This window comes from Sciurus vulgaris (genome assembly GCF_902686455.1).
Source record: "Sciurus vulgaris genome assembly, chromosome: 10".
Classification (NCBI taxonomy): Eukaryota; Metazoa; Chordata; class Mammalia; order Rodentia; family Sciuridae; genus Sciurus; species Sciurus vulgaris.
The window spans coordinates 114,211,032-114,238,478 of NC_136470.1; the positions used below are offsets into that span (position 1 = coordinate 114,211,032).

The 27,447-nt window shown below is 53.6% G+C and overlaps 1 protein-coding gene across 5 annotated transcripts; it reads right to left on the reverse strand.

The window, feature by feature from the left end:
- Positions 1 to 379: 379 nt before the first annotated feature.
- On the reverse strand, positions 380 to 26,798 carry CELSR3 (cadherin EGF LAG seven-pass G-type receptor 3). 5 transcript variants are annotated; one of them, XM_079155427.1, is made up of 36 exons: positions 23,105 to 26,791; positions 20,690 to 21,340; positions 20,120 to 20,262; positions 19,641 to 19,740; positions 19,196 to 19,284; positions 18,916 to 19,073; positions 18,129 to 18,292; positions 17,716 to 17,841; positions 17,456 to 17,625; positions 16,847 to 17,032; positions 16,164 to 16,280; positions 15,592 to 15,763; positions 15,294 to 15,435; positions 15,075 to 15,195; positions 14,603 to 14,786; positions 14,187 to 14,288; positions 13,964 to 13,978; positions 12,741 to 12,835; positions 12,328 to 12,537; positions 11,860 to 12,055; positions 11,457 to 11,612; positions 10,913 to 11,084; positions 10,168 to 10,335; positions 9,810 to 9,936; positions 9,512 to 9,718; positions 9,102 to 9,276; positions 8,769 to 8,881; positions 8,215 to 8,294; positions 7,639 to 7,765; positions 7,056 to 7,172; positions 6,801 to 6,949; positions 6,436 to 6,545; positions 5,910 to 6,068; positions 5,180 to 5,380; positions 3,563 to 4,448; positions 380 to 2,207 (listed from the first exon to the last, which is right to left on the reverse strand). In XM_079155427.1, the coding sequence occupies exons 1-36, from the start codon at positions 26,781 to 26,783 to the stop codon at positions 2,180 to 2,182; spliced, it is 9,795 nt and encodes a 3,264-aa protein (XP_079011553.1). In that variant the 5' UTR covers positions 26,784 to 26,791; the 3' UTR covers positions 380 to 2,179. The 5 variants fall into 5 exon arrangements, 4 of the variants coding, with proteins under 4 accessions (XP_079011553.1, XP_079011552.1, XP_079011551.1 ...); XM_079155426.1 differs by having other exon boundaries at positions 19,641 to 19,756; positions 20,037 to 20,262; XM_079155425.1 differs by lacking the exon at positions 13,964 to 13,978 and having other exon boundaries at positions 7,639 to 7,762; positions 19,641 to 19,756; positions 20,037 to 20,262; positions 23,105 to 26,798.
- Positions 26,799 to 27,447: the final 649 nt, after the last annotated feature.

The following is a 27,447-nucleotide window of genomic DNA, read 5'->3' on the forward strand; positions in this document are numbered from 1 at the left end:
TAGCGAGGCACTAAGCAACTCAGCGAGACCCTGTTTCTATAAAAAGGACTGGAGATGTGGCTCAGTGGTTAAGCACCCCTGGGTTCAATCCCTAGTACCAAAAAAAAAAAAAAAAAAAAAAGTGCCCAACAAGGGTTGCAAGCCCTGAACACTAAGGAAGTCCTCATGCTGCTGCCTTGACCAAGAAGAGGTTCCCATTGACACCTACTCCCAGCACTTTTGCTCCAATTCCAGCCCCAAACACAAGGTAAGGGACCAGATTTCAAAGAGAAAAAGATGAGAACCTGGTCCAAATCTCCCATGAAATGAGCAAAAAAAAAAAAAAAAAAAGAAAGAAAGAAAGAAAACAAAACAAAACAAAACAAAAACAAAAATGCCCTAGATATTCTTGAGGGAGGAGGGCTTGGAGTCCTTCCAAAGATCAGTCTGACCTGAATCATTCACAGCCACCATCCTACCACCACCACCTCCAACAGAAAGAGGCAACAACTGTTTTCTATAGAAGTTTATTCCCAAAACAGAGCGCGGCTTCACGGAACAATTTACACAGACAGGAAAGAGGGCCGCTGGGCTTGAGAGGGGGAACCCCAGAGAGGGGAATCTACAGAACCTAGGACATAGCAAGGATACCCTCTCACCCACAGCAGGCCACTCAGCCCTTTGAGGGCTGGGGTCATTTTGGGTAAGAAGAGCTGGGGTCCTGGCTGGTGGGATTTGAAACCAGTCAGTGAAGTAGAAACTTTTAATCTAAGGAGATTAAACTGCCTCCAAGAGCATGCATGGAGTGGGGGGTGGGGAGGTGTCTGCACAGACCCAACCCAACACAACCACTGTTGATAATGGTATAAGGATGCCTACTCTCAGACCTTCTGGGCCTGCAGTCAAATTGGGGGCTCAGGATTGACCTTTGGCCTGGGAGAGCTAGGAGTTAGAAACCCCTTCAAGATGACCAGGCCCAGGATCTTCACAGGTGGGTCCTCTAAGCCCCTCTCCCACTTTCCCTACCTTTCACTTGTAAACAAAGGGGGAAAAAAATTCTCAACTGTAAACAAAATGTTAAAGTTCAAAATTTTAAGGTGTAAAAAAAAAAGTTTTTAAAAAAATCTCACCTGTAAACAAAGTAACAAAATTTTAAAGTCCCCAGTTCTGGACATCAGACAAAGTAACAAAAGTGAATTTTGTGAACAGAGTCCTAACAGTCATTTTTCCCTTTAAAAGGGAATAAAGGAGGGGTGGAACTGAGTCACTTCTGCAGCCCGGTGCCTAGGGCCAGGGAGAATCCTGTAAACATGGGAGGCAGTGGCACCTACATTCTGGGTCTTGAATTCCCTTGTTTCTGCTCCCTTTGTTCATTCTCCCACCCACCCCTCAGGGGGTAGTGCGGGGGAATCAAATGGCACCACAGACAACTTTTGCTTGGGCAGGGGCAGGTCAGTGACCCCTCAACCTACCCAATACTGGAATGTCTGAGTAGAGGCCTGGGCCCCTCCACAAGGGAGAAAGGGAAGCCTTGCTCTGTAAACATGACATCTGCTGCTCCACCAGTGCCCACAGCATCAGTCCTAGGTCATAAGGCAGTAAGTGGCAGGGACTCCATGTAATAAACACACACATCCACGGGGAGGGGTGGTATAAGCAAGCCCCCATGAGGGGATGAAAGGACCCTTGTTTCCAAGACCAACTCCCAACCCCAAAAGTTAGGCTAGTGGGGCATTTAAGAGAAAATGAAGATCAGTTCTGTACTTTGGGCCCTGACAATCCTCAGATCAAGCTGGGGGTGGGGTGGGGTGGGGGAAGGAGGGCATCTGTCCACCTCAGTAAGATGAGAGAAAAGAACATATGGTTTGCTAGGGACCCAAATGGGACCCAAATTCTGCAACTCTCTCTCTCTTTTCCCTTCCCTCTCCCAGCCCAGTCTCAAACCCCCAGGGGAGACAGAAAAGCTGAAAAATAACAAGCATATCTCTCTTGTTACAAAGGTACAAAATGTATAAAAGTCTTCCCTTCAGTCCCTTACCCACCCCGAACTTGTCACATTCATGCTTACTGACGCACATGGAACCTCCATACTGCAATAGAGGGAGCTGGAGGGAGGGCATATAGGATGCTGCCTTAGGATGGGCTCCCAACTCCTGGATTTTCTCCTGTTGCCCTGTTGTTCCTCATCTCACGTCATCCCTCAGGAGTGACCCTCACTTCTGGGAACCCTGCAGAGTTGAACATGGACATCAAAGTTAACTGCTGAAAGGACCCTAAGTCAGGTGTCTTCTGGCTTCTCTACCACACCTGACTTTCTCCACCTCCCCCATTACCCTTGCCTCTCAGTGTTCAGCCCTTCATGGCCTCTTTGGAGTCCTGAGTCCTCCACCCATTCTGAACACCTGAACTTGTCAATAAGTCTTCTTGACCACCTAGGTCTTTTCTCTTAGCTCTTAGCAAGCACCTACCATGTATAGACACTATGTTAAGCACTTGGCACACAATGTCTCACAAATCTCCACATCTCAAAGAATTTGTTACTATTGACCTTTCTACAGATGAGGAAACTGAGGCTCACAGAGGCTTATACCCTGCCCAAGGTCACACAGCTAGTGAGGTAAGAGAACTCAAACTCAGACTGTATATTCTAAAGCCTGAGTCCCTACTCAGTTCCCCAGTCCTCCTCCTAGACAGCCAGACCCTAAGGCCAAACTGTAGGGGGACCCAGGTGTAGGTCAGCTCCTTCTCATCCTCGCCCTTTAGTATCCTCTAGAGCCCTGGGTCCCCCAACCCCACTGCCTCTCCCTCCTTTGTCTTCTCCCAAATACTGGGTCCTGCTCAGTTCTGTTGGCCCCCTGTCCCACCCCCAGAAACCCCTCAAAGCCATCTCTCAGCCTATAGACTCCCCACTCCTCCAGAGCTTGACTGAGCTGTTCTCTTTGAAACACAACTCTCCTATTGGCATACAAGACCTGACATCTCCTGGTTTCTCCCCACCCTACCATTCCCCTTCAGGCTCTTGTGTATCCACCTATTTCTGGGCAGGTCTGCCATCTTCTACCCCACAAATGACTTGCAGGCTCCTGAGATGTACCAGATCCCAACTCAAGCCTCTAACCCTCACAGCCCATAGTGCCCAAAGGTAGGAGGAACTTAATATTGACTAAATACAACAATGAACGAATGATTTATACTCAAAGTTAGCTCTTCAGTCTGACGTATCTGGTATCCTAGGATATGACCCCTTAGGCAAAGCCTCCGAAGCAAAGCCTCCTTCACTCCTCTCTGCCATTTGAAAATATGGGGTTATCTTCTACTTCCAGGCCTTGACTCCTGCCTTGCCCCTCCAATAGCTCCAGCCCTTTAGAGGGCAACTATTTTTTCCTTAGCAATCATACAGCTGGTGAGTCCCTGGTAGTTACATTCCATTTCCATGCCAGACTTCTGTGCCTAGCCTGTGACCTCCTGGATGTACTGAGCCCACACCCATCTGTCAACCCCCACCCCATTCCATGCTGGAACCCAGGGTAGGAGGCTATCCTAAGCTAATAAGGGTGTGAGTGGATGGCTAGGTCATGCTTACTCTGAGTCTGGCGACAACTCTGAGATGCTGTGGGATGTGGCAGAGCGAGGTGTGGAGGGCCCAAGTGCAGAGGCTGTGGCAGACTGGGTGGCAGTGGTGTGAGGGCCAGAGGGCGTGCTTGAGGACTGCACAGAGGAAAGAGCTGAAGAGTTGAAGGAGGCGAGGATAGAGGAGAGAATGTCCAGTTGCTCTGTGGAGGGGCCATGGCTGGGGCCACTGGTTGGCTCCTCCCTAGCTCTGAGCAGCTGCAGGGGTGGTCCAAGGGCCTCTCGTGAGGAATGCCTACTAGGCACCTGGTCCAGCTGCTCCCGGGAGTTCAAGCTCCTGGACAGAGAGACCAGAGGCCGAGATGGCAAGAGGGGGTCCCTTGAGAGTTGCTGCTGGGGAGACAGGGGCAAAGTAGGGTGCTGTGGGTCAAGGTCTCGGGTGCGTCGGGGTGGGGGCAGTGTGCTCAGCCATTCTCGGGGTGCCCCTAAGTCAAGTGCATCCCGTGACCCAAAGCGACCAGCTGTGGCTCCAGGGTAGTCTCGGGGTGGCTGCCTCCGGGGTAGGGTACTGCCCCGATCTCTGGCCTCTAGGCGGCTTGATGCAGCATCCAGGTGTTCCTGGGAACCCGGCCTACTCAGGGGACGCAGTACAGGGACAGGGACTTCCTCCAGTCTCTCACGGCTCAGCTGCCGCCGTAGGAGCAGATCCAGTTGTTCTCGAGAAGAGTAGCGACTAGCTGGCTGTGAAAGGCTACCTGTGCCCCCACCAGCATAGATGCGACCATAAGAGGCAGCTGGCACAGCACGGTGACCCAAAGTAGCTGCACGGCACCAGGACAGCTCAGGAGCACCTCGGGTCTGTGGCACCAGTGGGTATTGCAACCGGTTCTTCAGGATGCCTACAGGAGAAACAAAATGGGGGGCAGGGTGGTATTCCCTTGGTCAAGAGATGGGGCAGCTGCTGAGACCCCTGTCAGAGTTGGGAATAGAAATCCCCTAGATTAGAGGATTAGAGGCAGGAGTAGAGGCAACCCTGGGGGTCTCAAAGATGCAGCAAGACAGGGGCCAGAATGGAGAGGTAGTAATCCTCTGGCTCAGGTGAGGGCAGTCAAACTTTCTTGCTGAGGTCAAAAGAGGGGCAGCAGCCAGGTACTGGAAATGAAGTGTTAGGTCAAAGAGGAAGTTCCCAGGGCTGGGGCAAAAGCAGTCCCCAGGGTCCCTGTAATGCAAAATTGAAGGTAGAAGTGTCTTGTGTTGTGCAGGAACAACCTCTGGGGGTTCCTATAAAGCAAAGTAGGGAGACAGAAACTTTCCAGATGAAAGGGGCTCTTGGATCTGGGGGGCAACAGCTCCTAGGATCTCCTAGACTTGGGAGTAGAGAAGAGAGAAATCCCTTGGGTTGGGGCAGCACTGGCCTCTGGATGTAGGATAGGGCACAGGAGGAAGGAATTGCCTAGGTCGGGATAGGTGCAGTTCCTGTGGACCATGAAGCAGAGTAGAGGAACAGAAACCTCCCAAATCAGAATCAGAGGAGTTCTCAGTTTGGAATCAGGAAGCTGCAATGGCTTGCATAAGGGCAAGAGTAGCCTCCAGGGTTCGTGCAATGAAGGCCAAAGGTCAGAGACCATACCTTTCCTTTGGCGCTGGGACTGGCCCAGGGATGTTTCATCACCACTGGTCAGGGCCAGATCTGGCTGGTTATTGTTGGCTGCATCTTTGCTGGTGTCCAGGCCTAGGCGTCTTTCAGAGCCCCATGTCTGCAGAGCACAGGGGGATACCTCACATTCCCCCAGGGCTGGCCAGTAGGATAGGAGGTCATTGCCATCCATGTCTGTGGAGCCAGGACAGGTTACATAACCCTCTGATTTGACCCCAGTGACTCATGACTTCTGTGACCCAGACTCAGTGACACTCAGTGATTCCTGACTTTTGGGACCTTTGGGACCTTTGGGAATCCTGGCTGTTCTCATTGAGTAGAGGTAAGAACAGGGAGGGGGTTACAATAAGGCCTCAACCCTAACTGAAAGTGGACAGATACTAGAGACAGGGTAGCCTAATGGCTGAGGGGTCAGGAAGACCAGATTGGGCCCCAACCCACAGGGACAGAGAGGCTGAAGGAATAACATGTCATTCTATAACATCCCTGACTTCATCATTCTATTGCTCAGGCTGTTCCTGTGTCATCCAGACACTGCTGGAAAACTGGATGGGGATGGTGCATGTGGTTCCCATGAAGACTCCAGAGGGTCCCCATGTGTCAGAGTCAGACATCCTGAGGAGATGACAGGGTCCCTGAATCACATCTAAGTGGAACACAGGGTATTCCTCAGTCACTCATGGGGTCAGAGTGTTCCCATAACCTTTGGGGTGAGTGAGGAGCCTCTCACTCTGGGCTGCCCGTCGGAGTGGACGCTGCAAACGACCTCGTGTCCGGCCATTGTCCTCGCTTTCTGAAGATGGGATAGACAGACTCCTCTCTTCCTCCAAGGACAGGTCACTGTCAGAGTCAGAGTCTGCACCTAGAGTTGGGAAGACCAGAAGGAGGAATATGTGGCCATAGCCTGGGGAGGCAAAGGACTTGGGGGGTAAGGAAGAGGCCTGGAGCTAAGGGTCTGGAGGTGGGCACAGCAAGGGAGTTGGGGACGGGGGACGCGGGTAGAACTTGAAAAGGGGATAACAGAAGGGCTAGAACTTATCAGGTATAAGCTGGGTTAGGAATGGGTTGGAAGAACCAGGGCTAGATGGGTAGGTGCCTCCTAAGACAGTGACCTGGGGAGAGCTCATCCCATCCCAGTCAACCACTGCTCTCAGTTTGGGGCAGTAGAAGGATCAGGAAGAGACCCTCTCCCTCCCTCCTTCCTTCCTGATCCAGGGCTCCAACTCCACCAGCATCTCGATGGAACATGGCCACATCCAGGTCAGTGGGGCCAGCATGAGCCTGGAGGCTGTGGTCAGTGTGGTCAGCAGCTGAGCCATGTCGAACCAGAACATTGTCCCTAGAAATACAGGAGACCCCACCAATCAAGGACAGATGTGATGGGGTGCTTTGGGAGCTGCAATATGTTCAAGGACATGGCCAGCTGAGAGTAGAATGGCTGAAGGTATCCCTGGATATGTAGCAGAAAACATCTGGGCAGAGGCAACAGCAAGACCCCAGGTGGCTGAGATGGATGAAGTCACCCGCCTTAGGATCTGGTATTGCCAACCCCCTGGTGAAGGGGGACTGGACTAAACCACATATGGCCACTCACCTGAGGTAGCTGCGGCCCCGCTGGCTGTCCTGGTCCTGGGTCCGGCCAGAGCGGGCACTACTCACTGAGGAGACGGTGGAAGCACCAAGAGTGATGCGGATGAGGCCACTCTCTTCGAAGAGGGCTGTGTTGTTGTAGGCCGCAGGTCCCTAAGGATGGTGGGTGGGACAGGGGTTTGAACCAGCCCTGAAGGAGCCTCAAACTCAGGCCTCCCAGAGTCCCCAGGCTGACTCCCCAATCTTGGAAACTCCTCACCGTCCCAGGTGCTGGCCTTATCTCCTCAGGTACTGCCTTCCTGCCCAGACAGGCTGGTGTCCAGGCAGCCCGAGCATCTGCATTCAGGACACAAAAGAGCAGCAGCACTGCCAGGCCCTGGAGGTGAGCAAGGACCAGGGTGGGGTCATTAAAAGTCACTAAGAGATCAAAAAAGTCAGACAAGGTCAGAAGAGGGTCACCAGATATGTGGGTCAACAAGGAGGGAGTCAGTTATTGCAGATTAGTTTGAGCCAGTGAGAAGTCCAAGTGGGGCTTAGAAAAGTCAGCAAGATCTGAGCAACAGGAGTTAACTAGAGTCAGCGAGGGACCAGGAACACAATGTTAGTGAAGGTCTATCCAGAATCAGCACCCAGCCTGATATCAATGTCTAGTTGAGAGTCTGCCCCAGGTCTGGAGCTCACAGTTAGGGCCAGTGTCTGGTCTGGAGTAAGCACCCAGCATAGCAATAATTGTTACCCGCTCAGAGTGAACTCCAGGCCTGGGGGCAATGCCTTCCCTGGAGCTAGGCCCAGCCTTCTGAAGCTCCATCTAGTTCTGGACAGAGGAAGGGTGCAAAAGGTACCTGAAGGCCACAGAGTCCAGCATGAAGGTAGTGGAAGGCCAGGATGCTGTGGTTGACTGCCAGGAGGCCAAAGAGCCAGGAGGCACTGACCAGCAGGAGGAGCAGAAAAGAGCTGCGAAGGGTCCTGCTGCAAGGACATGGGAGGATACAGGAGGACACAAAGGGGTCACACTGGAAGAAAAGGAACTTATACAGGAACATGGGAGGTCTCAGAAGAACACAGGGGAGATGGGAGGTCACACAAAGAACCAGAAGAGTACTTAGGGAGCCATGAGAGGACATGGGGAAAATGGAAGAGTGTAGGTGCCATGGAAAAAAACATGGGAACATATATGGGGCAGAGGGAAAAGTCAGTCACCCAAGCCATGGGAGACTCTGGGAAGGACAAGGAAACAAGGAGATGGTATAATGGAAGCACATGTGGGACCAAAGACAGACCACAGGGCAGGGCAGGCATGACTTCATCCAGAATTTAGAGCCCAACCTATACCAAGGATGCTCTGGGAGCTCCATATCTCATCCAGGAGGGGTCTTCCATCTGTGAACCCACCCTTTTCCCCTAGTCAGTCAACTCACAGCACAGAGGTCTTCTTGGCCTCCCTTTGTCCTGTGGAGCAGGATGTGCGGGCAGCAAGGAGAAACATAGTCCCATTCATCTGAACCCATGGCGGACATGTGGGGCCCAGAAGGGCAGAGAGAAAGAGACAGAGATAGTGAGAGATAGGAATGGAGAGAGACCGAGACTACGCAGAGAGGCAGAACCTCACACACACACACACACACACACACACACACACACACACACACACAAAGATACAGAGATCAGAAACATAAACAGAGAAGCTTAGAATCATGGAAAAGCTGGAGATAGGGAACCAGAGAGGGACTAAGAGATGGAGACAGAGATGCAGAAAGAAGCAGAGAGAGTACCCAAGTCTCTGACCTCATGCCCTTCATCTCCATGCCAGTTGAGTGGGGAATGGTCACTCTGTGACCAGACAACAGAAGTAAAGAGAACCCAGGAAGCCTGTGGACTGCCACCTCAACAGATTGTACCACACTTGCTGCAAAGTCCTCTCCCTTTGTCCTGGGAGGGAAGCACATGGTGGCATCAACTGCCGGGCACTCACCACAATGACCAGGACAACAGGGCCAGCAAAACTCCAGATGAGGGGTTCGTGGATGGAGATCCAGCAGAAATCAGGATTCCCATAGCCCTCGGGATCAAGGCCAACAGCAAGGCCTTGGAAAAAGAAGGGGAAGGACCAAAGGGGTGTCTTCTAGAACCACTGACAACCCCTCGTATGTGGGGAGTGGGGATGAACAGGTTTTTCCTTGAGTAGATGGCATTGGGGGGCTGGTCAGGGGTCATAATCAGGACTGGGGACATCGTCAGTTAGAACATGTGATAAATGGAGATTTTTGGGTCACATCCTTGAATAGACAAGTGGGCAGGGCCTCACCCAGCAGCACAGCAGGGACACCCCAGCCCAGGGTGTGGTAGAAGCGCATGGCACCACGGTCCACATTGCGGGGCTCAACCTGCATGCGATAGAGGTGCAGGCCCTGTACCAGGAGCCATGCAAAGGTGCTGAGGAAGAAGTAGTGCAGGAGGATGGCAACCACAGTGCACACCAGCTGAAGGCAGGAAAGGAGACATAAGCACATTTCCTGCCTTGCCCTACCTCTGACCCCACTGCAGGCATCTACTTCCCATCTCTGACTCTTAAACCATAGTATCTTACCCCAGCTTATTGTCTCAAACTGCCCACAACCTGAGCATCCCTGACCTCAGCTTCTGAACTTTGGCCCCAGGCCTTCCCAGATTAGGTGGGATCATCAGAACACAGGTCCCCTAACCCTGATTCTGCACCTGGTTATGGGTCCTGTGAATCCCCAGCAGGAAGAGAAGTTCTGCCACCCCCAGGGCGGCGGCTACATTGGCATGGATCCCACGCACATTGGACTTGAGACTGCGTAGGCTCAGCAAGACAGCTGCAGTCAGTACCAGTGCAGCCACAGACACTGCCACAACCACATGGGTGAACACAGCCAGAAGCTCCAAGTCACCTTCTAGCCGCTGTGGAGACAGAGATGGTTACTGGGGTATAAGGCAGAGCCTCCCTACCTTTCAACTTCCCGCTTCCTCAGAACCCAGAACAGAGCCCCACCTCACGGGGGGAGGCATCCATGAGGACACCAAAGGTGCCCGTCCGGCTGCAGCGACACCGTGCATGGGACCCATTCCTGTGCACCAGCTCACAGTCCCGTGCTGTCCACATGCCATGCTGGTCCACCCTGCAGCCACAGGACAGTTAGATCTACCTTTCCCAACAGGGAGTGCCCACTGCTAGGAATTGTAAAAGATGGTGGAAGGGGTGGAGGGTGCTTGAAGTTGGGGAGCAGCATTCCTCATGGGCCTACTTGCAAGGCAGCAAGGGTAGGGAGCTCAGGAGCAGGCTGGGATTATCAGTTGGCCTCCCAGAGGCTAAAAGAGGGATCAAGGGTTTCCAGAGCAGGGGTCCTCACAGGCCAGGTGGGTCCCACTGCACGCAGATCGCCTTGCTCCGATTCGCTGTCTGCAATAGGCGGAACTCAAGGCTGATGGGGGACTCCAGAACACCCCTTAGGAAATTGCGTCCATGGAAAACAGCCACGCTCACCACCGGGGAGTTCATAACAGGGTTCTGGGGGAGCCTGAGGAGATACCCCATTTAAGCTTGGTCACTGTTGACTGCTGATCTTTCCAAGCTCTAAATAGCTATCTCGCCCCATCTTCATACCACTTGCCATGGTTGATCTGGGGTCTAGGATGTCCCTAAAACAGATGCTGCTTCTAAGAATGCCTTCTTCCCTGGTCAGCATGCCAGGGGGCTTCAGATTCACTGCCCAGATTGGGGTCTGAGCAACTTTTGATGGTCTGCAACTGTTTGACTCAAACTTCTTCACTCTCACCTCCATCAGACCATCAATGCATCTGTCAATATATGTCCCAGTCAGTTGCCCTGTCTGTACCTGGCTCACATACCCCTCTTGTATAAATGACCCATCTGTGGCTCCATGCCGATCAGTCTTCACCTACTCTACTCTGCACAAGTCCAGAGAAAATTCACATCGTACCTAACTTGGATAGGTCTTGGAGCTGTGTACAGGGACATCTTTGTATATCTGTGAACTTACACATCATTCCACCAAAAAAGAGGGTACTAGGCTAGGTAGAAGCTCACAGCAAACTCAGAAGTAAGGGGCCTGAGAATAGTTCTACTCATAGTACCTGGCGCCCCGGCGCTCAGCTTGGAACTGAGCAGGCAGCAGTCCCCCCAAGGTGCGGTACATGAGGAGAATGACAATGGAGATCCCAGACTCAGGTTCAGGCTCTGGAGGGGCTGGTGGAGGGACCACACTTGAGGCAGTAGAGTTTTCTAAGTTGATACTTGTGGGAAGAACTGACAGAGGGGAGGAAAGAACCACTGTTGAGTGAACTCTAACCTATAGAATCCACAAACCCAACATTGAACCCAACCCAGCATCAAGCACAGGGATCTATTCCTTGCAGGTCCAGAACTGGGAAGTATGGGAGGCGGACACCCATGAATGAAACATTCAGGACTGTGAAGGATCAGCTGTGGTGAGGGAGAGGATCTGGCAAGTGAGATTGGCAACATGCAGGGTAGAAGGTTGACCTGGAAGGGTCATATTTAGGAGGTCTGAGACAGAGAAAGTCTAACAAGGGGAGAATCTGCAAGAGGGTAACATGGTGTCTGTCTTGAGAGAACAGGGAAACAGGACCTGGTCAGGGATTAACCAAAGGCTCTTACCTTCAGATAGGAATGGCTGTGGAGTCTGGGAAGGCAGCAGCACGTGGGTGTGAGGATCCCAGGCATCTTGGCCCCGAAAAAGGTTACTGTGGTAGCGGGGGTAGCGACGGGCCCCATGGGTTGAACTAGGGTGCTCCACACGGTCAATGCTGAGCACTGTCCAGGAGAAAGAAAGGTTACATCTATCAAGTAACTCCCATACCAAGAGTCTCATTTCCACCTACCCCAATCCTGCACCCAAGTTCCACAAGCCACATTTTCCTTGCCACTAGTATAGAGACTATCACCACAAAGCCTGATATAGCCTCCTGCTACTGTTGGCATTAGCATTTCTAGCCCCTCAGTACTCCAGGCCCCCTGCCTTTTGTAGCCCCAGCTATACCCTGCCCCACCCACCACGCACTGATATTGGGTGTCACCAGTCCCACAGGATTCAGGTATGTGAGTTCCATATTCCTTGCGAGTGTGGCTGCATATTCCTCCAGATGCTGCATCAGCCCTGCGCTGCCTGGGGAGTCCCCAGGGGCTCGCTGCCCCAGCGCTGCCCACAAGTCCCCTGTCTCTGGAGCAAGCAGTGCAGAGCCAGCCCACAGCAGATTCTGAGAGGATGGAGATAGAGTTGAGCTCAGCCAGATGGTGAGAATGTATGAAGGGAAAGGGCAGGCATGAGGGGTTTGGTAGGTGCTCAGAAGAACCCCAAGAGGTAAGAGGGCAGGGATTGGAGAAGGGAAGAGAGAATGTCCAGGTCCTTTACTTCCCCAATGATCAGGAGGGACTGAACTGGGGATCCAGGGCTGGAAGACTAGGGAGTCAGGGTACATAGAGCTGGGAAATAGGGCCAGGGATCTGGAAACATAACACACAGTCCTACCTCATTGAAATGGGCATCTTGCGTGGCTGTCAGCCCAAAGCCCTGCTGATGGCTTTCAAAGGCCAGTAGGTAGGCCAAGAGGCGGGCAGTGACTCGGACATCTTGGCTAAAGTAGTGGTCAGTGTGGCCAGTCACCTCCCGTAGCCGTTGAGCCAGTTTCTTGGCCTCTGCAGTATCCAGTGTTGTCTTGTTCAGCTCTAGGCCATCCAACTATCAGGACAAAATGGGAATGGTTGTTCTGTCATCCTGTAGGCTTTTCTCAAGTCTTATAGGGAGAAAGACTTGGCCAGATTAAAGGACAACTAGGAAAATCCCTGTAGGTCAATGACTTAAGATATGATATTTGGTGCCCACCACAGGCCTGGGGAAGTTGAGTCCAGGACCAGGGCCAGGGAAGGTCTAGGCAGTCTCACCAGCAGACTGAGCTCTCGAAAGGCAGGGGAGGTACAGTTGAAGAGGTCAGGCTCCAGCCAACCCCGATCCTCATCACATAGCCTCACAGCAGCACCTAAGGGCAGGCAATATTGGGTCAGGCCTGGGGCCTGGATACCTTTGCTGACGGGGTGACCATAGCACCCTCTTCTATCCCAGAGGAAACCCTGAGACAGAGTGATTGGCATCTATGGCTAGATGCCTGGATGTGGCAGCCCAAACCCAGGTGGGCCCCAGCTGTGTGTTGGTCAATTCCTGAGGGGTCTGTGGAACATTCTCACCACTAAGCACTTAAAGAAGAGCACAGGATGGGGCTGCAGACACACATGTACACACACACACACACACACACACAATTCTCATACAGGCCAGGTCAGGACACACATACTGGTCAACAATTCATACTCATACACTATTGCTTAGCTGCACATACAAGAGACATGTGGACCAGGACAAATGTGCAAATACTTGATGACCTCTCATACACACACAAACATACTGATTCAGACAAGGTCTTCCAGGAGTATAATGTAACACAAGTGAGATGGAGTTGGGGTTCTCACACAAGTTTTAACAGCCCCAGTGGTGACTTTACTGTCATCACTCTCCCTTAGGATGAAGTTGAATGAGAATTGACCTGGGTCTTAAGCAAGCTTATAGCCACGAACAAAAGGGACCCTAAATTAAATGTAGTACCCCATTCTCCCAAGACAGACTCACAGACACGTGCACAGGCACTGTAAGACACACACATGAGCATGCGTACACAAACAATCTCTATCCAGCCACTGCAGAGACCTCAAGCAGCAGAGAGGGTTCTGAGGGGCTCTCAGGCAACAGGAAAGAGCTACTGGATCCTCAGTTAGAGGGGAGGGGTATTTTGTGACCTCAGTCAGTACAGAGAGGCCTACAGGGACCTCAGGAAATGAGGAAAGGCCAGTACAAACCTTAGGAATTAGGGAAGGGTTGGCAAGGGTCTTAGGAAGTGGGAAGGGATCTCCAGGGTTTTCAGGTGACAGGGAAGGGTCTCTGAGGACCTCAGACATCCTCAAACAGCAGAACGGGGTTTAGACAGGTGGAAATAGATTTTAGAGACCTCAGGCAGCAGGGAGGGGTCTGCAGGGACCTTAAGCAGCAGGAAGGATCTGCAAAAGCTCAGGCAGTGGGAGGAGGCAGTGCACCTGAGCAAACACGTACCCCTTACCTGCACCCCGCAATCCTGCCCAGAAGCCAAGAGAAACAGATGAAGGCTTAATGAAGGTATAGGGAGGAACCCAGAGCCCTAGGAGGTAATAAGAGGCCCACCTGGACTTCCAACCCACTCCCACCTCTTTCCAGGTACAAGGTCACCCGACTAAGGAAAAGAAGTAGCTCTGATAGTCAGAGAATAGCCCCCCATCAGCAATGCCCCTATCTCCCATACTCACCTAGGGCCCCCCGGGGACAGGGCACTGTGGCCAAGACGCCAAACTTGGTTTGGGGCCACCACACACCCGATCTCAGGGACTTGGGGCAGGCATCATAGAGCACTAGGGAGAGAGGAAGCTCTGAGCCAGGCAGCCAGGGTCTAAGGAAAGTGACAACCACACCTACTACCCCTGTAGCACACAACATTGCAGACCCACCACTCCCCTGCTGACTTCTTAAGAGCTGGCCTATCACATTCTGTGACAGGTCAGCAAAGTACTTGGGGTAAATGTGGGGCTCCCTGGGTACAATTGGTCTCCCCCAGGGGAAGCTTCCCAGAGCCCCCCTACCCCAAAGTTAAGTGTGCCATTGATCCTTTGGTGGCAACTTGCTGGAACCAGCCCTCTACATGTGGAGCTGGGTGGAGCTTGCTTACCCCGGCAGCCACTGGCTGTCACCTCAGCAAAAGGACTGTCACAGCTGTTGCACTGGCGGCCAAGGGCTCCTGGGCGGCAGGGGCACTGCCCACTGTGGGGTGCACATGATCGCGAAGTGGAGCCCACCGGGTAGCAGTCACAAGGGAAGCATGAATCACTGCCCCGTGGTCGGTAGTGGAACTCCTGTTTGAAGAGGGGTCAGGGGCCTAAAGTCAGAGCTCAGGGCTTAAGGTCTTAGGTCAAGGCTTGGGGAACAAGTGGAATTAAGGGCAGATGGTAAAGACAATAGGAAAACTGGTCTCAAATGAAGATAAGGAAGAGATTGTGGGACAAGGATAAGAGATGAAAACTAGGTCACAGAATTCAGGTAGGAGGTTAGGGTCCAAATCAGGTGGCTGAGGTCAGCCAACTGGACAAGAATCATAGATCATATTTAAGGGTTAAAAGGTCAGGGTTAGGGGCCAGGCAAACCTTGCAGTGACACTGCCCATTTGTCTTGTTGCAGCTGGGATCAAAGCCCTTATGAACATCACAGTTGCAGGGGCCACAAGTTGGGCTCCCCCACCAGCCCCGTGGGCACTGCTGGTCCATCCTAAGGACGAGATGAGGTGAGAGATGCCTCCATAATACTTCAGTGACCTTCCCTGTCCCCACCAGATCTCTCCATCATCTCAGCCCCCAGACTCTCACCTGTGTTCACAATGGTGACCAAAATAGCCACTTGTACAGTCACAGGTATAGCCATGGGGGGCTCCTGGGAGGTGCCGGCATGAACCCTTGTTCTGACAAGGGTTCAAGAGGCAGGCATCCACACAGCCTGGGCCATAGTAACCTGAAAATTGGGTCAGGAAGTCCAGATCACTGGTCACAGAGCTTGGAAGGAAGTAGGCATTCTTCCTCTTAATTCCTGCCTCCTCCAGGCCCTGCAGCCTCCCAGTCTTTCCCATAGGCCCCTGACTCCTGCCCAAATGACCCTCTCAAGGCCCACCTGGCCAGCAGGTACAGGAAAAAGTCTGCCAGAGATCTCGGCAGTCAGCGTGGGGTGGGCAGGGCCCAGATGCACAGGCGTTGGTCACGATACAGCCAGGCTCTGCATTCACTCGGTGGCTTGGGGGTAACAAGGCTGGGGACCCCAAGGGTGTAGAGCCGAGCCACACCCCCTATGGACACAGCCAGCAAGGGATAAGACCCATGTCAAGGCACCTCAGCATTAAGTCCTGTAGAGCCAGCCACCCAGTCTGATGACCTCTGATATACAGTTTCCCTCAGGTCCCCCCAAATCCAAGGCCCCCCAAAAAACCCCAGTTTAGCCCCCCCCTACTGGGCCCCAAATTGTGCTATTTCTGATGGAGATCACTAATGATCCTTGATTATCTAACCTAGACTCTTACCTTCAACACCACAGAAAGACTTGACTAGTCTCTGAATGTTCTGGGTCATTTATCCCCCACCCCCCATGTCAACCCCTACTTGAATGCTATTTTTCAGCTCCACAGGAGCCCCTGATATCTGACCACTGACCCTAATGCCCCCATATCATGTTCCCATGCTGACCCCCACCTGGATACAGCCGACCAGACCCTGAGGAACCTCCTCCTTACTGCTGTGGGGCAGGCCTCCCACGTGGAGTTGCTTTACCTTCAGGCCTTGCAGCTCACTCCCCACTGCCATGGTGTCCTAGAGAAGGGGGACAGTCAGCACGGAGGGAAGGGGGTGACTAATGGACCCCTGCCATCCCCCAGAGTCAGTATTTGCCTTTTTCTAACTCATAACCATGCTTTGTCCTCCTAAACTAGGGGAATAGTGTGGGAATAAGCTACTCCTACATATGAAGAACCTGCTAGGGCATGGAGGATGCATAATAAAAAGGTTGCAGTCAAGAACTGGGCTCAGACAGGCCCCTTCCTCCTGGACCCTGAGCACACCTTGAAGTTCCATGATTTTGACCTGAAGTAAAGATTGGGGTGCAGACCAGAAGGACCTTTTAGGAATCAGGCAAAGTACTGACTACAGAGGTACCCCAAGACAAGAAATCTGGGTTGTCTCCCTGACATGAGGAGGGCCTTGACAGTGGCTGGTTGGGTGGACTTAGAACAAGGATATGAGCAGGGAGACAAACTAGGGGAAGAACATTAGATTTGGTGCAGTGGACGGAGTAGAGAGGCCTTGGATTCAAGGTGGGGTCAAATAAGGTAAATCTGATTGGAAGTCTGAGAATAGACTACATTGGGGTCAGGTCAGACCTGGAAGAGGCTGAAGTCCAGCGAGACCATGAAGACATGGTAGCCCCGGCGGCCACCTGGCTCCTCCTGCAATTCCAGTCGCAGATCATGCCACCGGCCATCACTGACAGTCACTTGGTCCAGCAGTAGGTGAGTAGCATGGCCTGAACCCCTGGTTACCATCACAGAGAGCAACCCTCGATCTAGCTGTGGGTAGAGATAAAAAGTCCTGAGGTTAGAATCCCAAACTGAATTAAGACTGGGAGATGAAATGAGATGAGAATATCAGAGGTCAGAAGAGAAAAGTCAAGTCTATACCTGCCACACAGGGGACACCTGTGCCAGGCGACACCATGTTGCTGACATGGGTCAGGGAGCAAAAGACAGGAACAGAGGGTCATGGATTGGAGCAGTTAACATAAGAAAAAGCTATGCTTGTACCCTGCACCTGCAGAGAATATTGTGGTAGGGAAGAGTCAAGGGTCAGGGTCCAGAGTAGGATCCAGTGTGATTAGGACATCTGGCAGAGAAGTATGCTATATGATCAGAACTGAACCCATAGGAATGTTGCTGGCAGCATCAGAAATTGATGGCTGAGGGTGTATAAAGGGATCAGAAGGACAGACACACCTGGCAGAGAAGCGTGCTGTGTGGCCCAACCTGTACTTGCATCAGGACCCCCTGTGTCGCCCGTGTCCGAAATGCTAGCCCCAGATACCATGGCACAGTCACAGCCATGTCACTTCCAAAGTCCCAACTCAGTGTGCCGTTGCCATGGAAATGGTAGGAATGGGCCATGGCTGAGGAGATAAGAGAAGCAGGGTCACAGACCCTATTCTAGGAAGAGACCTTACCCTGCAGACCCCTCCTGCCCTATGCTGCCCACTCACTGAGCCGACAGTCTTTGCCACCGAAGCCCACAGGGCAGTCACAACTGAAGCCACCCCAGCGCTCTGAGCAGAAGCCACTGTTCTTGCAGGGGCTTGAGTCACAAAAGTGCAGCTTGGCCTGGCAGCCTGGGAGAAAAAGGCATATGGAAGATATGAAACCATGGGGTGAGGGCATGAGTGCTAGGAAGGATAATTAGGTACAGAGGGATCAAAAACCAGCATGATCTCTGAATCATGTTTTCTGGTGGAGAAGGGGTTGGTAGGAGTAAGTCCCTAAAGACTGGGCTCCAGGAGCCTAGCCATAAAAGGAGACTGGTTGGGGTCAGATATGGAGCCACCTCATGCAGTCCTCCAGAACCCTCTTATGATAGGGACAGAGCCACAAGTGGGGTTAGTGGGAGCTTTGAACCTACCTGCCATGGTGCCATTGTTTGCAACGAAGGCTGCCATGTCCACTCGGCGGCCATCAATATGCAGGTCTCGCATACAGCCAATGAAGTCCTTGTGGGACACGGGGAAGTTCTCGGGGAGGTTGGGGACACCCCCCAAAAGCAGAGGGCCCGTCAGGTCCAGGGACCTGGGAGTCAGGGGCCTGGGTCATTGGTGGAACTGGGGCCAAAGTAGGATTGCTCCTGGGGGCCACATGAAGTACGGGATAGGACTCAGAGGAAAGGGTAAAAAGTAGGGAGGAAAAGGCCAGGCTGGGGAGGGAACAGGGACCTTACTTCAATTGTGGGGGTACAAAAAAGGAGATATGGTGTGAGGACAAATGGTGTGAGGAAAGATGGGAGAGATAGGGTCAAGGGTCATGATGAAGGAGTGAGACATCCAGGTGACTGGGGCAAGGGATGGAGAAGTGGGTTTGGAGGGTGAGATTAGCAAGTTCAGAGATCTGGAAAGCTGAATATGAGATTAAGGAGCTATAGATGATATGTGGCATTAGATACTTGGATGAGAGTAGAGACTTTTTAGAGGACTGGGTATCTGGGTACTTACGTGTGGGAGCAGGGAGTCAGGGATAGAATACAAGATTGGGGGCTAGGGTGAGTAGGCTTCTAAGGTCTTTAAAGGGAATGGGAAATCTGATGATTGGGAGAAAGGATGGAAAGTTTGGCTCTGACAGGATGGGTTGAGGAATGGGGTATATGAAGGGTTGGAGTGGGTTTTTGTAGTCAGAAGACAAGGGGATGGGGGCCTCACTTCTTGGAGCTTGTTTGCACACCAGCAGCAGCACATGAGTAGTTGCCAATCTCAGCACCAAACTGCAGAGCTATAGCCACATTGCAGTCATCCACGCTTAACACAGCCACCTTGTCCTTGGAGGGGCCCTGAGCACCCCCTAGGGCATCTGTCCGGGGCTATAGATGCAGGCACACCAGTCAGCTATGCCCAAGGATAACCCCTGAGAAGCGAACTCAGAATCACCCCCCACCACACACACACACACACACACACACACCAAGCCAGGGGTGGCACCTACCTTGTTGTAGTATTTTAGATGCACTGTATGCCACTGCCCATCACTCAGGCCCCCTGGAATTGTGGGGCTGACCACTGTGTTGGATTCACCTGTGGGGGATATGCACATGGAGTGTTGTTTGGAGTTGCTGAGCTGCTCTACCCCTAACTGGCTCATACAGCACATTCCCATAGTCATCACTGGATGCATCAGATCAGTATATCTCCTGGTGACCACACTGGTTGGAACAGAGTGGCCCTGAAGAGATAGGAGAAACACACACCTCTTGGAGAGATGGACCTTCACGCAGGGAATGGTCATGGAGATGGGTCCTTCACTATTGTCTGTTTGGCACTGAAGTGTGTTGAACAATGCCACAATGAAATAAACCTGAGGGGACCCATGGATTGCATTTTCCAGTCATTCTGTGCACACACTGTCACATACATTCCAGGGAAGCACCCACCAGTGGAATATGTGAGCCGCACTTGGCCAGCCACGAGCTCCAGGGCCAGAAAGTCATGCTTCTCGTTCAGGCGCCCATTATAGAACAGTAGCCCGCTGGGCTGCACTGTCGCAAACCTGGGTGGAGTGGGAGTGGGGGCATTAGGAGCTAAAATGATCTCACACCCACCATCCCTGAGAGGAGGTTTGCTGGTCACCCGCCCAAGCTGGAGCAAGAGAGGAAGACAAGAGATGCCAATGTACTAATGGCCAGCTAACTGATTCTCTGAGACACACTAGCTGGCTTCAGGGGAGGGGCAATGTCCTGTGGGGACTTCGGGATGGGGTAATCAGGAATCTGCGGGTCATGGAGGTAGGGACAGAATGGAGGTGCACAGAGACAGGGGCGGGCACCTACGAGAGGGACAGCGTGAGGTGGAAGCGCTGCCGCAGGCCACGGAACATGACGAACGAACTGGGCGGGAATGAGCGTGCAGCCACCTCACAGCGAGGGCCCTCGAAGGCGCCGCCTGCAGGGCACTGACAGCGGAAGCCACCAGTGGGTGCTTCGGTACAGGTGCCTCCATTGCGGCAGATGCCCGGCACGCAGCGTCCAGCTTCGGTGTCCAGCTCGCAGTCTTCTCCTGCAGAGCAAGACGCTGTCAGAGGCCATTACCGCCATGCTCTGTCCACACTGAAGCAGGATCAGCCCCTCCAAAGACTGTGAGCCTCAAGGCGGGTTCCAAGACCTCTGATGGATCGAGCTGCCTGAGCGCATGCCTTCATTCCATCTAGCCTCGACCCACTCTTCCAGCCCATATCTGGTCACACCCCTTGTTGCCTGGCCCTCGACCACACATCCTTCACAGCTCTTCCAGTCTAACGCTTTTATTTCTTGTGTTTTTAGGCCTTCTCTAGGTTGAACACTATGGTTGCAAATCTAACTGCGCCCACACCAACCCTATTGCCTCAAAAGTGATGTCCCGTCTACGCTTATACTGTAGTCCCACCCCAGGCTTTGCCAGTGTTCACCCAGCTCTGGTCCGACCTTCAGCCCTGTATGGGACTTACCAGTAAAGCGTGGGCGGCAGACGCAGGTGTAGCCTCCCTCGCGCCGCGCGCAGGCGCCACCATTCCGGCATGGGTTTGAGTAGCAGAGGTCCAACTCAGTCTCGCAGAAGTCACCAGTGAAGCCAGGTGGGCAGCGGCAGCGCAGGCCGGCAATAGGCTGGATGGGTCGGAAGAGCGTAGAGGCGGAAGCCAGGAAGGGCGCGGATGAATCAAAGCGGAGTACCGACACACATTTCATGTAGTTCTCACAGGGTTCACGCAGACACACGTTATCGTCGAAGGGCAGTACGTCCAGCAGAGAGCGGGCAGCAAGTGCAGCACGACGCACGTAAAGCTGCTCCTGAAGTTCCTCTGAGCTGAACCAGGGCCCTGCAGCGCCCGCCCCCGCCCCACGCGGTGCTAGCGCGGAGAAGCTCACATTAAGCACTGTGCCCCCGACATCTGTGTCGTTCTGGATGTTGAAGATGAAGACATCCTCGGTGGGTGTGGACAGCACTGCGGCCACGCCTTCAAGGAAGTGGCCCAGCAGCGGTGAAAGGAAGCGCTCCTGCCACATGTTCTCCAGACGTACAGTCAAGCTGTTAGCCAGTAATTCCTCAGTGATGATGACCACCCGCAGCACACACTGCGCTGTCACACTGTGTAGGCCATCTGTAGAAAAAGGCAGGGACAGTGGTCAGCCTGGGATCAGCAGTTGCCTTTCCCTGGGACACAAGAGGGCTATGGCTAGTGATTGCCTAGTCCCCAGCACCTCTGAGTCAACAGGTTGACCCCTACCAGGACACAAGTGAGTCTGGGACTAGTGACCAGCACCAAGGTGTCCGCAATTTGCTCCTTCCTCCCCAGCCCCAACACAGGAGGGGGATGGGTCAGCAATCAACTAGTGCCCAGGGGTTGGCAAGTCACTCCAACAACACACAAGATGGTCCCTAATGCTGGGCATGGTGGCACACCCCTGTAATTCCAGGGACTGACAAGGCTAAGGCAGGAGTATCTCAAATTCAAGAACAGCCTGGGCAACTTAGTCAGACCCCCATCTCTCAAAATGAAAATAAAAAGGGCTGGGGATATAGCTCAGGAGTAGAGCACCCTGGGTTCAATCCCCAGTATTGGAGAGGGGCAGGGAGGAGAAAGCAGGTCCCTAAGTGCTCACGCCCTTATTCCTGTAAAGATCAGTAGCCTACTCCATTCAGGACACAAAGAGAAGCAAACTTCAATGACTACCCATTTCCAACTTTCTCCCTCACCTATTTCCCAGCATGAGAGAACCAGCAAAATACCCACTCCAAGAAACAAGTAAGGTTCCAAGCCAGGGATCACCCACTACCTCTGGTCAGCAAACTTGAAGGAACTCTGACTCTGGGAACACTGACTGCCACTCCCCAGAATCATGGGTCAACAAGCTGGACCCTGACACATCTACACCTCCCCCTACAAACACAAACACACCCCAACATTCTTCAGTTAGCAAGCTGCCCACCACCCTAGACTTGGTTTAAGTGCACAGCCCCAGAGATGAAGGTAAGGTGCTTATCTGCCTTGTGCATTTTGGTCCCAGACCCTGGCACGTGTTGGGTGATCAATAAAGATTGGTTGTTGAGTGAACTATGAGTAAATGAAGGCTATGCTTTCTCTACAATGCCAGGACTCCCACCTCCAGAATTGAGGAATGAGCATTACTAAAGCCTGCCTTCCAATCTCTGCAGCCTCCAGTAGGTAGGACTTCAAGAGCCTCTTCAACTTGTTCTCCCTTCCTAATAGGAGGGGTTCATGAAAGTCTGGAGCAGTGGAGACAAGAAAGAGGCAGGTAGGTCTCTGGACATTTCCCCAAAGACAAGGGCCTTAAGCAGCCAATCCAATGTGGGCCCACTCTCTGCTTGAAGCTGCCATAGTAAGCTGCTATTCCCAACTATTAAAAGTACTGGTCTCTTTTTCCTAAACAAATTGGGTAAGGGTCAGTCTGAATCCAAAGTAATCATTCATCTAAACGTGGGCATGGTATGGACTAACTGATATTCTGGCTCTGCCTGGGACCTCTAGAGCATTATTTGAGGACCTCCACTGCCCTTTAGGAATAGCAGAACTATCCCTAGGGTAGCAGACAGTTGTTTACAACATGTATGGTGTCTACTAGATGCCTTAGAATTTGGGTAGTTTTTTTTGGATTGAACCCAGGGCTTTGTGCTTGCAAGGCAAGCACTCTACCAACTGAGCTATATCCCCAGCCCGAATCTGAGTAGTTCTTAGGATACTGTCCAAGAACCTAAGCAGAGTTCTTGTGAGGTCTATGGCAGATCTGTGGGGCACAGGAACTTGGAAGACTTGGAATTACTATTTGATTTGAGGGACTTTGGAGTTCCTGAGGCCATGACAGGTTAGGATCACTGGGTCACTAGCCTGTCCCCTGCCCCTCACCTGTGACAGTCACCAACATGGAGGCCACTAGTGGACGGTTGTTGTCTAGCTTTCGGCTGAGTCGCAGTTCCCCACTTGTTTGGTTGACCATCAGCAGCTGCAGCTCATTGCCACGCTCAAAGGAGTAGAAGAGGTGATCAGAGACATCAGGATCATAAGCTGGGATGCGCCCAATGATGCCTGAGGGGAAGGTGTCTGAGTGGTTTGATACATAGTTGTTGAAGAGGATCTGGAAGTTGTTGAGCACAGGACTGTTGTCATTCTGGTCAACCAGGCAGACATGAACAGTGGCCCTGCTGACCAGAGGAGCAGATGTGGCCTGCACCACAATCACATATTCCTGACGAGCCTCATAGTCCAAGTCAATGAGTGCTGTCAGCTCTCCAGAAAAGATGTCCATTTGGAACAGCTCAGGGATGTTCCCCTCTACAATCTGGTACATTATATGGGCATTGGGCCCTTCATCGGGGTCTACTGCAGTGATCTGGGCCACCACTGAGCCCACAATACTATTCTCCTTCACGTGCACTTCAAATTCCTCAGCTGGAAAGACAGGTGCATTGTCATTCACATCTTGCACTGTCACCTGGATACTGACTGGAGTCCTCAGTGGAGGCACACCACGGTCCACTGCATAAGCAGTCAACTCATACACTGGCACTGCCTCTCGGTCCAGCCGCCTCACAGTCCGGACAATGCCAGAGGTGGGCTCAATAGTAAAATCTCCATCCCCATCTTCCCCATTCTGGAAAGTGTATTGGACCCGGCCATTGGCATGAGCATCCCGATCAGTGGCTGAGATCTGCAGGACACTGGTGAAAGGTGGAGCATCCTCAGAGACCAACCCTGTGTAGTGGGAGGCCACAAACTGTGGTGCATTATCATTCACATCATTAACCATCACCTCCACATAAGTGGTGTCTGCTTTCTGTGGGATGCCATTGTCCCGAGCAGTAATGGCCAGTGTATAGGTCACCTGGTCCTCATAGTCCAATGGAGCCTGTAGTGTAATGGCCCCTGAATCTGCATCAATACGGAACTGGGGCAGGTTGTCCTCCAGAAGATAGGTGATACGAGCATTCTCACCCACATCATCATCAGAGGCACTGATGACCACCACAGTACTACCCACTGGCCGATCCTCATTCATACTCACTGAGTAGTGAGCACTTTGAAAGACAGGCCTGTGAGTATTGGCATCTGTGATATTAACGTGCACATAACAATGGTCATGAAGGGCACGGTCAGATGCAGTAAGCACCAGCTTGAAATAGCGTTCCTGTTTGTAATCCAGTGGCAGAGCCAGTGTCACCAGACCCACACCCCCTTGGGTGCTGATAGCAAAACGATTCCGGGTGTTACCACCCGTGATCTGGTAGCTGATGGCACTGTTGGCATCCCGATCTACAGCAGTCACGCTGACCACACTGGTGCCCACAGCTGCATCCTCATTTAGCCGAAGGTGGTACTCTTTCATGGTGAATTCAGGCCGATTGTCATTAACATCTAGCACAGTCACTGTGACACTGGCTGAGGCAGACAGCGGGGGTGAGCCATGGTCTCGGGCCTCTACGCCAAAAAAGTAATGCTCCACAGACTCACGGTCCAGGGGACCACTCACAGAGACCCAGCCAGTGGCGCTGTTTATTACAAATGGTGTATCAGGTGCCACACCAGTTAGGGAATACTCCAATCTGGCGTTTTCCCCATGGTCTGCATCCACCGCCTGAATGTGGATGACTGAATGGCCCAGGGGTGCATTTTCCAGAACAGAGACCTGGAAGGGTGTGCTGACAAAGATAGGAGTATGGTCATTGATGTCTACCACCTGGATGCTGGCCAGGCCTGTGTTGTTGGACAAGGGTGGCCGGCCTGCATCTTGCGCCCGAATACGCAAGGCATACTCTCTCTCTGCCTCGAAGTCCAGAGGTGCCACTACCTGAATCTCGCCGGTGAGGCTGTCAATGGCAAAGTGGCCACGGCTGTTGCCACTGATGATGTTGTAGTGCACCAAACCATTGGCGTCCTTGTCCTTATCTGTGGCAGTGACACGTAACACCACCGTATGGGGGCGCACATCTTCCCGTACCTGCGCCACGTAGCGCTTCTCACTGAATTGGGGCGCGTTGTCATTCTCATCCAGCACAGTTATATGTACACGAACGGTGGCCGAGCGTGGCCCTGGCTCCTGGCCCTGGTCGCTGGCCTCCACCACCAGTTCGTAGCTTTCCATGTGCTCGCGGTCTACACGGCCGCTGGTGCTGATGAGGCCAGAGCGCGGATCAATCTCAAAAGCGGCTGGTGCTGCAGTGTGAGCAGCCGGCGACCCCACGAAGCGGTAGCGCAGGTTGGCGTTGGGGGGCGCATCGCCGTCCGTGGCACGCAACTGCAGGATGGGGTAGCCCTCTTCCACATTCTCACGAAGTGTTTCCCGGTACTGCGCCTGCTCAAACACTGGCGCATGGTCATTGCGGTCGGCTACTGTCACTGCTACCATGGTGGTGGCCGAAAGGCGTGGTGAGCCGTGATCCTGTGCAGTCACACGCAGGTAGTGGCGCTCCATACTCTCCCGGTCCAGAGCGGCAGCTGTGCGGATGAGGCCACTCTGCGGGTCAATGCTGAAAAGTTCCAGCGAGCGGCTATTCATGAGTGCTGCCAGCGAGTACACTAGGCGCCCGGCCTCACCCATATCCGGGTCCTGCGCCACCACTCGTAGCACTGTGGTGCCTGCTGCCTCATTCTCGGGCACCAGGGTCTGGTAGTTGTACTGCGGAAACTGCGGGTGGCGGTTTGCCGCACGACGACGGCGTGACCTGTTCGTTGAAGGTATTCGCCAAGTTTCAGAGCCCGCCGGCAGTCCCGGGGGGCGCGGCCCGGGGCGCTGCGGAAGGAAGCGGCGGCGGAAGACTCCCCCGGAGCGCATGCGCTCGGGCGGCAGCTCGGGAGCTGTCCGAGACTTGTGGGGTGCTGAACCCACTGTAGGAGCTGTCCTCGCCGCACGCGGTGCTGAATCCAGTCCAGGCCCAGAACCCATAGCCCCGGGAAGACAGTCCCGCCGAGGGGCTGCCCTCTCAGTTCGGGATGCTGTGGCTCTCTCGCCCTGACCCCTGCGCCCTGGTGCCCACAATCCCCCGCAGCAGCGTAAGGTTCCCACTCTTTTGCGGGCGCCTCTCCTAGCGTTACGCTGGGAGGATACTGGCTTGGGACCACCAGGCTGGGCCAGAAGGTCCAAAGGGAGGGGCAAGTTGTTCCCTAGACCTGACCCCCCTGGGGACAGAGCCTCTGTCGGCTGACTATCTCTCCGCCCGCAAGAGGAGACCTCTGAGCGCCAGCATAACAGAGGCCCTGGTCCCTGACCTGTCTCCCGCTGCTCAGGGGGCCCTCGGGCGCCCCAGGCGCTTTGCTTTCCCCCTCGGAGCCCCAGGAAGACAGGCTCTCTAACTCCCAAGCCAGACCCCCCATTCGCCCGGACCCCAGGCGACTCGGGACAAAGAGCCAAGGCTCCGCCGCCGATCTGTGCCCTTCGTCCTGTAGCAGGAGCTATCCCCGGGTCCCAGCCCTGGTCCCCGCCGCCCCCCAGCTCCTCCTGGCTGAGGGGGAACAAAGAGAGGAGGAGAAGGAGCAGGAGTACCGGGGCCAACGGTCCCCTGAGACTCTGCCACAGCGGCCACCTCGCCATCACCCCCCTCCTCCCTGCACGGCCTCCACCTCCCCCCGTCCCGGTCCGGGCCATGGGCTCGCCCCGCCGCTCCGGCCCCCTCCCGGGCCCCTGCCGCCGCCCCGGCCCCCTGCCCCTCGGCCTGTCGCTCCGCGCCGCTGCCTCCTTCTGGGCACCATCTACTCCGCGGCCTGAGCCCCTTTGACATACGGCCCCGGCTTTTGCCGCCCCCACCACAGCATCCCCGACGCTGCTGCCACCTCCCGCTGCACCAACATGGCTCCCGGACGCCCCAATGGTTCGCTCCACCTCCGCCCCGACGCCCCAAACCCTGTGGTACATCCCGTTGCGCATGGCAGCTCCGACTGTCGAAGCTGTTGCCGCCATCTTTTTTGAGGACCCAAGTGCTGCCCACAGTGTTGAACTGAACACAGAGGTTCGCGGTTGTTAGGTCCGCCCTCCCGGCTCTTGGCCGCCGCCCTCTTCTCCCTCTCTCCTTCTGGGGCGCTATCCCGCCTCCTTGTTCTAGCCTTTCTTCTGCTTGTGGATATCTTGTCCCCCTTCCTGAACCCTATGTCCGTTTTTGATCTGAAAATTCGGTGCCCATGACGTGGTGAGAAAGTGTTCTTACAGATGGGCAGGGATACCATGTGGAATCCTGGGGCAGAGGAGAAGGCCGAACCGC

Excerpts from the sequence above, each read along its gene's own strand:
- CELSR3 (XM_079155426.1), bottom strand. The coding sequence starts at position 26,783 with ATGGCGAGGTGGCCGCTGTGGCAGAGTCTCAGGGGACCGTTGGCCCCG. Across the intron at positions 15,436-15,591 it reads TTCCTGTACCTGCTGGCCAG|GTTACTATGGCCCAGGCTGT; the intron begins GTGGGCCTTGAG and ends CCCAATTTTCAG. Across the intron at positions 14,787-15,074 it reads ATGGGCAGTGTCACTGCAAG|GAGTTCCACTACCGACCACG; the intron begins GTTTGCCTGGCC and ends CTCTTCAAACAG.